The sequence below is a fragment of the Danio aesculapii genome, chromosome 6, assembly GCF_903798145.1.
Source record: "Danio aesculapii chromosome 6, fDanAes4.1, whole genome shotgun sequence".
Classification (NCBI taxonomy): domain Eukaryota; kingdom Metazoa; phylum Chordata; class Actinopteri; order Cypriniformes; family Danionidae; genus Danio; species Danio aesculapii.
This window is the reverse complement of record NC_079440.1, coordinates 37979498-37992682: the sequence shown is the minus strand read 5'-3', so window position 1 is coordinate 37992682 and position 13185 is coordinate 37979498. Positions and strand designations below refer to the sequence as shown.

At 33.0% G+C, this 13185-nt stretch overlaps 1 protein-coding gene across 2 annotated transcripts in view; it reads left to right on the top strand.

Annotated features, from left to right (window-relative positions):
- brinp3a.1 (bone morphogenetic protein/retinoic acid inducible neural-specific 3a, tandem duplicate 1) overlaps nt 1-12410 on the top strand; it is a 64389-nt gene extending 51979 nt beyond the window's left edge. For both annotated transcript variants that reach the window (XM_056460131.1, XM_056460130.1), the window contains exon 8: nt 10542-12410. In XM_056460131.1, coding sequence (XP_056316106.1) covers nt 10542-11658 — 1117 coding nt within the window. In that variant the 3' untranslated portion in view covers nt 11659-12410. The remainder of the gene's footprint in view (nt 1-10541) is intronic.
- Nucleotides 12411-13185: the final 775 nt, after the last annotated feature.

The window sequence follows — 13185 nt, the reverse complement described above, 5'->3', positions numbered from 1 at the left end:
CAGGACCAGAACTGGTTCCTCCTTTTGAATGATAGTTTGAGCATTTGATTTGTCATTTAATTATTACAGTTGGTCATGAAAATTAAATATCAAATACATTTGATTTCTCATTTGAGAATGCATTTTGATTCATTGTTTGATCGTTTGAGCGTTTGATTTATCATTTGGGTAGTTGTTTTAAAAGTTCGATTTGTTATTTGATTTTTTTAGGCTTTTGAATTTTGAGTTTTATTTTGTTAGGAAAAAACCTCCATATATATACAAAACAAATAGAAATTAACAGTGCACATGCGCTAAGCATTTTTTAATGTAGAGCAAACTAAAACAAATTACGTTAGCATTATTGCAATAGTATTTTGTTGTTGTTGGTGTTGTTGTTAATAATAATGCCTATTAATAATATATTAATAATATTAATATTAATAATAATTACTATTAATATTGGTGTTTCTATTATTTTTGTCATTGTTGTTAGGGTTGCAACCTTTATTTTTTCAAGTGAGGAGATCTGAGATTAACTCAACTTAAACTAACAAGTTGGCAGAAGCTTTTTTGGGTGAACTTGCAAAGTTTTGCTCACAAAACTAATCTTTTTAACTTAAAGAAGCAAATTTAGATTTAGGCTAAGTAAACGTGTTAAATGTAGTTGTACAGACATTTGTACAGATTTTTGCCAAACCAACAAAAAAAATAAATAAATAAAAACAATTGAAACTTTTTTCAAGTTGAATTTTTTTACAGTGTACATAATTTTTCTTTTGACAATCACAGAATAGCATCTCCAAATTCTGCTATAACACCAGTATTTCTAACAACGTCGCATGCTTGCGCTTAATCTCCACACTTGATCTGTTTCCAAATGGATGAACTAACAGCCGACTTAAAATGCATGTCTTCCGAACTAATTAATTAAGAAATGCCTTTAACACACTACTCCGTCCACATCTGAGGGCAATTGTGGCAAGCATAATTGTGTTAAGTCCACTATCTTGGCTGATGGCCCAGGCTCTCTGAAATGATAGAGACTGTCCCATCTAATCATTTCAAGAGTTAGTGGATGAATAGGTTTTATCTTCCCATCTATAGGCTAAAGTGCAGGTTGTGTTTTAATGGAAGACACGAGAAACAGGTAATTTATGGGCTCTGCACTAGAATGATAATGCAGTGCCTTTGGTAAGGAAAAAGTTCACTACCGAGGGCTGAAAGCGAGTGTTCAAAGATGGTAGAGGGTCAAAAATGAGAATTATGCAAACCACGCAGACTGGCAAGTCAAGTGGAAACTACTCAAGTCAGATGAGGTGAAAGCAGAGCCTAAAGCGATGATCAGCTTCACAGTTGAAAGTTCCTGCTTCATTAATATTCATATTGACTTCTCAGAGACATGCTATATTCGGTTATACTCACATTATCACTTAAGCTCGCAGGGGGATCTGGCAGTGCAGATGTTGCAGATGCTGTGACATACAGATGCCAATGAAAGTGATATACTTTATTGCTTGGAAAGGACTGTCAGCTGTAGAAATGTGTCTTGCTTCCAAACATCTAATATTTATTGGAACATTTGTGTGATGTTTTCTCAGAATACTATATGGCAGCTGTTATGCAGTTTATAAATAACACAATACAACAAAATATAAAACAAACATAAATAAAAAGTAAATAAATAAAATAATAAATAAATAAAATAGAATAATATAATAAATAAATAAATAAATGAAAGTAATGTTATTATTGCTGTAAAAACATGAAATGGCAGATTTTAGTTGCCACTAGAAAAATTAATGCCGACAAAATAAAAATGGCATTTATTAGACTGCTTTTGAGTTCCTGGCTTATTTCTTGACTATATACTGTATCTGCATTAAATACGCATGAATAATTTGTCATTACAGGCAGGGATGGGCAGTATTTATGATACATGTATTTCAAATACGTACTGTATTTTAAATAGGGTTGTCGCGATAACATTAATTCACGTTACAATACTATACCAGCTGAAGTATCGTGATACCAAGTAGTATTGCGATACTGTAATTCATAACTCAAATCTATGAAATAAAGACAATTGTCAGAAATACTGACCAACAAAAAATATATTAAAATAAAGATACAAATTATACCCAACGAAATTCGTTACAAAAAGAATATTTTTTTCAACAAAATTAGGCTACATGAAATGGTCAAAAAAATGTTCAATGCTTCCTGTTGCTCTTTTGGGTTTTTCAATCTATTGTTTTTTTCTTTCTTTTTTTTTTTTTGTCCTATCAGGTATTCAAAAATGTACTTTGTGAGTCGTCTTTTTAAGAGATTGTTGCGGTTGTTGTAGCTGCTAAATCATATTGACAGGAACTGAATTCAGAAATTCAGATGTGCGTTCGAACTGAAAAATCAGATAATAGGCTACCATAAAAGGCCTGAATTCTACATAGTTTTGCAACCTTAAAGGGTTCCACAGACTATTCAAATAAAATGGTCTATTGTTACACAAACGTGTGAGCATTTTAATTCCACATGCAACATTATGTATTGTAGATAGACCGTTAATGATGATACTACCGTTTACAAACTACAGTGGCATCGTATTTTGGAGCCATAGTATCACGATACTACCATAGTACCGGTAAACCATGCAACCCTAATTTCAAATACGAAATAGTGTTTTGTAATTTGTATTTGATGGGGTTCATAAAAATGGGGTTAATATTTTGTATCAAAATACTTTAGTGTCTTGTACTTTTGTATTTTTAAAATACTGTAAAATACTTTGTAAGAAGTCTAAATGATGACATCATGAAAGCTTGAGATCAGAACAGAAAATTGATTAAGAAGATGGTCAATGCTATGAGCATGGATGGAAATTAATGTGACATATATAAAGAAATTACAGATAAATAGCAACAAAGTCAACAATCATTGAAAATAGTATACTGCACAATGCTAAGACCAGTAATATATAATGGAAGTATAATGTATTTGGCATCACCATCTTTACTCAAGAAATGAGATGAAATAAAATATTAGTCCTTAAGAACAGGATATGGAGTCTTCAGCACATAATCATTCTCAGTCTCAGTGCTGCAGTTGGAAATGCAGAAGATGTTCTGAAATATAAAACGCCTAGAGACTGTGTACTGGTGTTCACTAACTAAACAACTGAAAAGAAGAACTGAAAAATCTTAAGAGAATGAGTATACTGTACAAAGTATAGTTTTGGATTGCTGATATAGATGCCAAGACAATTAGACAAACAACATACAAATAAGTCCTACAGTGGCAATTCCTACAGTACGTCATTGGCTGTTTCAAATGTCAGTAGCTGATCTGTAAATGCTGTTTACAATTAATGAAAAGATGACAAAATGGCACACTACAGTAGATGAGACACAAATATTTAATAATACTCCAGTCTATACAGACTGGTCAAAAACTCCAGACTCTCGTAACATGGCAGCAGCAGGAACTATATGAAGAGTTTATTTGCAAAAAGAGATAACTCTATTTTTTTAGAGATATCATGCTTTATGTTCAATATGCATTGAAGAGTACAATTTCAAAAATATGATTCATGGAAATGACTAAAACTGGAGATTTTAATAGTTTTAAGAAATCATTATTTTACATTAAGTATTGAAGATTTCAATTGCAAAAAAACCTACATTTATTGAATAAAAATATAAATAAAATAAGCTCTTCATATATTACCCTTTTAAAATATAAAACTGTTAAGAGATTTCACTGGCCACGCAATGGATAGAAACACAATGAAGAGATTTAGCACTATATTCCAACTCATTATCTGCATTAGATGGTTTTTACAGTGATTAAAGAGATCATCTTCAAGACAGGACTTTCTGTATGAAATTTGTACATGATGAATGCTAAAATGAAAGAGAGAGTCAGTTTAATGGTAAAGGGACTGATAAAACATGCCTATTGAATGATGGTTTGGGAAGAAATGTCATGATCCCTTGTAAAGGTATTTGTAGTATTTTCAAAATACAAAGTACAGTATTTTGATACTTTTTGTGGCTGCAATTAATTATTTTATTTTATTATTTATTTTAATAATTATTTATTTAATTATTTATATTAAAAAATATATTTTATCTTATAACTCTTGCATTATTATTATTATTATTATTATTATTATTATTATTATTATTATTATTATTATTATTATTATTATTATTATTATTATTGTTGTTGTTATTATTATTATTAAATTACAAAAATTCAATTATTAAATCTAATGTTGTGTTAGTCAATATTACTGTTATGCAAAAATAAAACAAATAATATTTGTTTGTTTTTTTAAGACATAACATTTGTCCAATATGCAGATGCTTGGAATTTTTATATTTTACCATTTTATTGAACATATAAAGCCCTAATAATGTGAGATGCCTTAGAAACTAATTTACATGATTAATTAGGATATTTAGCAACATTGAATGATGCTTACTTCAACATTATTTTATCTTATAAACCTGTTAATTAAAAATCCAAAGTAAACACTGAGGAAGTTCTGCACTTTCTCTTACAGCACTTCTGAAAACAGATCTATCTGAGAATTCCATCATGTCTCAAGTCCAAATGTACAATACAATAATACTTCCCAAAATGCTCATCATCTCAGGACCGAGGAGTCTACTGTAGGGCATGAGAACAATAACAGCATGTGCTTGAAATGTTTCTGCAATCTGCCTTGATCAATCTTCAAGAGCTTCCTTCTGCTTTGATAATATATGATTCAAGTTTCAGGCAAAAGAGAAAGAAAAAAAACAGGCAGACAAATAGAACAGACATTTTATTAGACTCCTTTTGAGTCCCTGATTTACTGTTTTGTTTTCTCTGTCATTTCATCATTCACACTTGATTTATTTGATTTCCGCGCTTTCTTTAAATGACGTTTTTCATTCCTTTTGTCAAGTAGAATTTATCAACAGCTTGACACATTTGTTCATAAAAAGCATTCCCAAACTGTATATAGTTGAATGTTTGTTACGCCTTATGCTTGTTCGCATATCATGTCGTATTATAGCCTTTATAGAAAATCTGGCTTCTAAAAAAACAAGACAAAAACAAAGGCATTAAGATGAGGTACATTTTTTTTCATGCACCTATTAGTTTTGAGACTTTTTAAAGCTTTTTATAAAGTGTTTAATTAGTCCAGTGTAACGAAAACTTCCCAAAAGACAATAATACATTTTATTATTATTATTAATTATTAATTATTATTATTATTATTATTATTATTATTATTATTATTATTATTATTATTATTATAAATACAGCATGTGAGAAACATTATTGTTTTGACTTTATTATATTTTTTGACTTTTTGAAGCTTTTTATAGTGTTTAATTAGTCCAATGTGAAGAAAATATCCCTAAATACAATACAAAATACGTATTATTATTATTATTATTATTATTATTATTATTATTATTATTATTATTAATACACCATGTGAGAAACATTATTGTTTTGCCTTTATTATATTTTTTTGACTTTTGAAGCTTTTTATAGTGTTTAATTAGTCCAATTTAAAGAAAATATCCCAAAATACAATACAAAATACGTTTTATTATTATTATTATTATTATTATTATTATTATTATTATTATTATTAATACACCATGTGAGAAACGTTATTTTTTTTATTTTAATATATTTTTGGACATTTTGAATCTTTTTATAGTGTTTAATTAGTCCAATGTAAAGAAAATATCCCAAAATACAATATAAAATACAAAAATACATTTTTATTATTATTTTTATTTATAATAATAACATTAATATTATTATTATTATTATTATTATTATAAATACAGCGTGTGAGAAACATTATTATTTTTACTGTATTATTTAATTTTTCGACTTTTTGAAGCTTTTTATAGTGTTTAATTAGTCCAATGTAAAGAAAATATCTCAAAATACAATTCAAAACACAAAAATATATTTTATTATTATTATTATTATTATTATTATTATTATTATTATTATTATTATTATTATTATTATTATTATTATTATTATTATTATATTTCTACTTCAGATGCACGTACACAACAGTTTTCAGTTTTATTCATTTCATATTCTGAAGGCATAAGTTCATAAATAATTTGCCTGATTATACACAACATATTCTGAAATTTCATTTATGTTCTCGCTTTTGCAGTATTTTAAGAATTCTTTCTGCATTAATAAACTTTTGACTTTAATATGTCAAAGCAAAGAAGAGAGAAACAAGAATTTTGGACCTGACTTCATCCAATGTTCAGACTGATTTTTGTAGAAGGATTTTATGCAAAACATTGCACATTTAATTAAATTATACCTAATTTGCATATTTAATGACATTTCAGTAACTTGTAATGACTTGACTTTGACTTTATATGCTAAAAGATAAGAAAAAACGAGAGAAAATAAATTTGAACATGACTTCCAAGTTTTAGATTGATTTTTGTGCAAGAAATTTATGCAAAATATTGCATAGTTAATGAAATGTCTAATTTGCATATTTAATGACATTTTAGTAACTTGTAATTTAAGAAATGTTTGCCATGCTTAAAGTAATCAATCAACTGGGGAAGTATCTTAATAACGATTTATCATTTTTTTGCCTTGTTCACTTGCAGTGTAAATAGAAAATGCTAAAAACAAAAACAAATCAAATGAATTACATTAACCTTCTGCAACTGGACAAGTGCATTCTCCTTTATAGGCATAATGTTTATAAGGAGAAAAATGCCTCTTTAAGCTATTGTTGTTCTTCCATCAGATGCATTTTTTTTAAACAGTCTAAAAATATGGAAATTTGCAAGAAATTGTTTTCTGCTGGAATAAATGTGCATGAGCATGTTTTGTCTCTGGTGTGAATTTCCGTTTCGCCGTCAGTGAAATATGCTGACAGGCTGCTGAGATTTCCTCCATCGCCAACCACCTGCATACTGACTGTCTCTCAGGCAGCCTGGTGCCATGAATATTTATACATTCTGTTGCCATCACTTATGTTTTAATCCAGGGTAAACTGTTTTTCCCTGCGCAAGTGGAAATTGCATGGCGGTGGAAATCTTCGGCTATCTCTCTGGATAGCATAATAAAGGATCTGAGTAATCGCTGAAATAGATTTTTACACTATGAAAAGAAAGGTTTGCATATGGTATGAACGTTTTGGAAATATGGAATTGCTAATCGTTAATATAAGCTAGTTTCAGAGGAAAATTAACATTTTTTTATTAATGTATATAAAACAGATAAAACATTTATTTTATCTAATTTTATTTTATTTATTATTATTAATAATTTTACTTATTATTTATTACTTATTTTATGACTTATTTAAAATTAAGACACTATATTTAAAATTAAGATACTGCGGGTGAGTAAAGTAAAAAAATAAAATAACTTGAGTTATTGCCAGTTGATTTTTCACATTAAGAAAATAGCACAAATATTTGGTTTAACGAGTTTTCTACAATATTGTGTTTAAATATGCAAATGAGGCATCGTTTAGTTAAATTTGCATACAGGTCTTGCACAAAAATGTCTTATCAGTGGATAAAGTCAAGGTCAGAATTATTGTTTTAATTTTTGGGGGGATTTATTAATCTCTTTTTAGCCTTCCATTATTCAGAAAATGCTACTAAATTTGCATAATTTTTGTAAAAAATGCTGAATATAATCAGTCAAATTGAGCCATTTTCAAATTATATGTGGAAGTGTAAATTTATGGCTCACTGAAGGAGAAACAAAACTTGTTTTTAGAAAAATAAAAACAACCCAGCAGGCACACAACATCATAAGACGTTAACATTAGGTTAGATTTAGGTCATGACGTCAGGTGACCAAAATTCAATACCTAGCCAATGTCAAATTACATTGATATTTGGTTGAGTTTAGGTTGTGTTGGAAAGTGACCAAAATACAATGTCTGATAGATGTCATAGTGGTAACGTCCACACAATGTCAAGTTGTAACATGATTATACGTTGGTATTTGGTTGATTTTAGGTTGATTTTAGGTTTAACATTACTCATTGATGTCGACCTGAGGTTGGGTTCTGAGTGAACCTGATTTTTATTTCCAAACAAAATCCAACGTCCCTATGACATTGGGGTATGTTAGGGTACAACGTCAATATGACGTCATGTTGATGTCCAGTGCCTGCAGGGAAATCTCCAAATTGCTAAATTCACACAAATATAGTGTTTCTGCCTGCAGTGTCTAATCTTAAACTCAACAAATATGAAGAAACATCAGTCTATTCAGTTTGATTATGATTTGATAATTTCAGTCGAGACTGTTCAACAGTGACTTTAATTTGTCTTGAAAATGACATTCAAATATTTGACAAATGCGGTGCATGGGTAGACACGTCACTTGCTATTTTAAATCATATTGGATGAGATATTACTCTGTTATTGTGTTGGGGGAAAAAAAGTGAAATTGAAAATGGGAAACAAGTCAGTTTTTAGCTGATGTTTACAGTTTGACTCCATGTGACAGATCGTGCTGATCCACTCCACTGAGTTCATTTGCCAGTGGCAGCAGAGAGAATCATTACAGTGTCTGAATATGCATGTTATGGAAATTTTTGCAGGATGGCATTTTTCATGCTCGTAAAATAGATGAAATTATTTGGAAATAATTTGGTGACTAGTGTTATTATTTTTAAGTATTGATCTTCACGAATTTTCTACTTGGGTTAAGTCATCTATTATGAAGATAAAATACCCTATGTGCTTTTCTAAGAGTAAAATACTTACATTTCTTGCTTGGGGCATTTTACTTGGTATGTGAAGCCAAAAAGACTTTGCTTATGATCAGCCACGCTCAACACACACACACACACACACACACACACACACACACACACACACACACACACACACACACACACACACACACACAAACTAACTATATCCCTGAAGGAATCAATTATTGTGGTATTTTTTAAAAAGTACAGTAATAATAATAAAAGTACAGTGTATTGCACATTTTTTTAAATAAACTTTAGGATTCAGAAATAGGTGTGCTGCTCAAGCCCATGCCCCCCCCCCAGCCCAGCCCCCCCCCCCACCCCCCCCCCCCCCCCCCCCCCACCCCCAAGTTTTATTGCATTTGTTAAGCACTGTTTATACATGAATAAATACTTAATATATACCTATACCAGGGTGTCCAAACTCAGTCCTGGAGGGCCGGTGTCATGCAAAATGTAGTTCCAACCCCAATCAGACACACCTGGGCTAGCTAATCAAGCTCTTTCTAGGCTTTCTATAAACATTCGTGCAGGTGAGTTGAGGCAAGTTGGAGCTAAAATCTGCTGGATACCGGCCCTCCAGGACCAAGTTTGGACACCCCTGACCTATACCATGCAAATCATTATTTAGTGCAATTCATGCCACATCATGCCATTTTCAATTCAAAAATGCTGTACAAAACAGACAATTCACTTACCAAATATGACATCATTTTTATTTTGACTAATTGTGTGTTTTGAGTTTGTTGTTTAAATAAGAATAAAACATAGATCTATATTTAATGATAATTAAATATCATTAAAACTATAAAGGATTTTAAATGGTGAACAGAAATTGTAAATCATGGCATTGTAAACAGAGGTTAACTGGTGTTGGTGATGTGATGCACTAGAAACCAAAGCCATGTTTCTACTGTTGGACAAATGCAAGCATGGTATTACATGCCGGGGCCAATTGCATTTTGTGTCACTTTCAGAGGATGACCAGGCCTTGTCTGGGCTTTCTTATGGCCAAGGGCCATTTTTTAAAATTTTGTTCTTATACCTATGGCAGAGACTATTCTAAGAAATTGAACAAAGTCATAATATTTTAATCATACACTTAATTGGTTCCATATTTAATCAAACATCTGTTAATGCTGAAGTTCTCCATTATATATTACATTGTAAAGTTAACTTGCATAGCATTAATAACTCTGGTTTTAAGTCTGTGAGATCCCTCTGTTGATCTACTTTGGTTTCATCTTGCTACTGAAATTGCTGTTTTACAATGATTTATCATGGAAGTGTGTTTTTAAAGTTGCACCATCCCACAAATGGAAACACTGCTTACTTATGCCCTCATTGCTCATGGTCTGAGGCTGTTGGCCTTGTCCGGCCCCTTGTTAGCTCTGACCCAACAGTGGGAAATTGTCTTCTATTTTAAAGCTAGAACATTAAAGAAATGGTGTGGCATTGTGCTCTACATCTTGTCCACTGTGCAGCAGCTCCTTTAAGCTCTGTTTATTTAATATATGTAGAGTTCAGATGCAAAAACCTTTAAGTGCTGTCTGAAATTTTCTTCTAAAATAAGTATTACGTTCATGTTCAGTTATTTCACTTTAAGAGCAATGAAAATAACCTATTCTTTGTCATAAAATTGAAATCCTAGCTATAAAGCCTGAGCTAAATGCTCATTTTAGAGGAAAATTTCAAATGGCACTTAGAGACTTTTGCATTGGAACTCTTCCTATAATAAAATACAAAATAACTTATCATATTCATTCCTTTACAATAGGCCTCTGAGCTACTGGCTGAGGTACATCCTTTCCATCATGTACTGCAGCGAGAACAATCAGATCGGGTCCTACATGGAGGAAACACGGACCTGCTCCTGTCATTATGAGCACCCATCCTGCCAAGGTGTCATCCCATGCTCGGTGGGTGACGGCCCTCACTGCGCCTCATGCTCCTACGAGAACCGCTCACGCTGTGCCAGCTGCAATCCCGGATACATGCTGAGCCAAGGAACATGTCGGAATACCATACCAGATTCTACTGACAACTACATTGGTTTCGAGACAGACCTCCAGGATCTGGAACTCCGCTACCTGCTGCAAAAGATGGACGGGCGGATCAGCATTCACGCCATGTTCATAAGCAATGACGTCAGACTCAACAACTGGTTCGATCCCAGCTGGAGAAAGAGGATGCTGCTGACGCTGAAGAGCAACAAGTTCAAGTCCAGCCACGTCCACATGCTCCTAGGGATCTCCCTGCAGATTTGCCTTACTAAAAACAGCACCCTGGAACCAATGCTGTCCGTCTACATCAACCCATTTGGAGGGAGTCATTCTGAGAGCTGGATCATGCCCATTGACCAGAACAATTACCCTGACTGGGAAAGGACCAAGTTAGACATCCCGCTTGACTGTTATAACTGGACCCTGACTCTGGGAAACAAGTGGAAGACCTTTTTTGAGACTGTCCACATTTACCTGAGGAGCCGTGTCAAAACAGCATCCCCTCAGGGGAATGGCACTGTCCACTTTGAGCCACTGGAATACATGGACTCATCCCGCAATCTAGGCTACATGAAAATCAACAGTATGCAGGTGTTTGGATACAGTATGCACTTTGATCCAGACGCCATCCAGGACTTGATCCTGCAGCTGGACTATCCGTACACGCAGGGCTCGCAGGACTCAGCCTTGCTCCAGCTGCTGGAGATCCGAGACCGGGTCAACCGTCTCTCTCCGCCAGGTCAACAACCTCTGGATCTGTTTGCCTGCTTATTGCGCCACCGTCTCAAACTCTCTACCACTGATGTGGTTCGAATCCAAACTGCTCTTCAGGCCTTTAGCGCCAAGCAGCCCAACTCAATGGAGTATGAAACTACCAAACTATGTAGCTAATAAGGCACTGCGAGGTAGCAGAATATTTGTAGCTATTTCAGTAACTGTAGTTAAATGACCTGGTATACTTTCGGAAAAAACACATCGGACACATGCTGGGATACAGTGTTGATGGTGATGCCACAGTTCTGGTGTTTGTTTGAACTACTGATGTAATGGGCCAGTTCAGAAGAATGGCCAAACCTTTGCCTTTTCTTTTCTTAACTGCGGAGATGATTTACAATAGTGTGATGACCTCATTTCAGTTTCATGGCACACTGCAGAATTTAGCGTCGGCCCCCAGACTTGATAAACAACGGGTGCAGTAGGACTTGTCCGGAAACAGTCTCCTAATTTTTAAAGTGTTTTTTTATTTTCACCTCTTTTAATTGAGGCCGTAAACGCATTATGAGCCAAGCCTTGTTAGTGTAATCAGGTGTTCCTACTGTGTCTGGGCAGATTTTTTTTTCTTTCTTTCTTTTTTTATGCTGTCTGTCAACACTGTAACTCTCAAAAATATCAGTATCCTAATCAACAATAGAAGTTGATGCTTAAAACTATTTTTACGGTATTTGTTGGAATATGAATGTAGGAGGAAATCTGTTTTAAAAAATATCACACATCATAAGCAAGGTACTTAATATATGCCGTTTCATGTACATTTATTTTTATAAAATCTATTATTTGTGAGAAGTTACAAAGGTAATGTCCATACAATGTATAGAACATGAATTTGTTAATACTCTAAATAAAGGTCATTTTTATGTGCCGTCTGTAAATATCTCACATTGCTTGAATTGCACACAACTCCTAACATTATATTTAGAGGCTCCATTTGCTGTTTTAAAGGGCACCTATAATGAAAATCATCTTTTGTAAGCTGTTTGGACAGAACTGTATGTAGCTATAGTGTGTCCATAGTCATATTGGGGTGGTATAAAGACAATAAATCTCTCTTTTTTTTAATTCCTGATGTTAAAATAGGATTTAAATCCCTCCCGTTTTGAGGCCCACCACAATGTGACGTAGGAGTGTGGTTTCCCCGCCCACCGAATTGATTGACAGCTGCGTATAAACACGGTCTCCATAGTTACGTGTATAATCATATCAACAAGACAGGGAGCGCACAAAGCAACTGGGATTAAAAGATCTGTTCAGCTCGCTGTGATCATCAATCATCATCAAATGTGATCAAGTATGAATTTTACAGTTTACAGTTTTTAAAACAGTGCATATTTAAAATGAATTACAGACATTTTACTGTCTTTATCACCACAGCTGCATGGCAGTAAAATGATAAAAGAAGATGCTTAAATCCCGGTTTGTGGACGTTAAATCAGGTTTATTTTGATAATCTGTACAGCAGCGTATATTAATGTGTATCGAGTCACATTTGCAGTGCAAAAACAGTGCAATGTTGTGTGTGTTTGTGCGTGAACTTTGTAACGACACTGTGTGTGACTCATCATTGCAAAAAGGCTTGAAATAACTCCTCAACAAAAACATCAAACAAATCATTGGGAAAGTTCTTACTGTAGTATTTCTCAC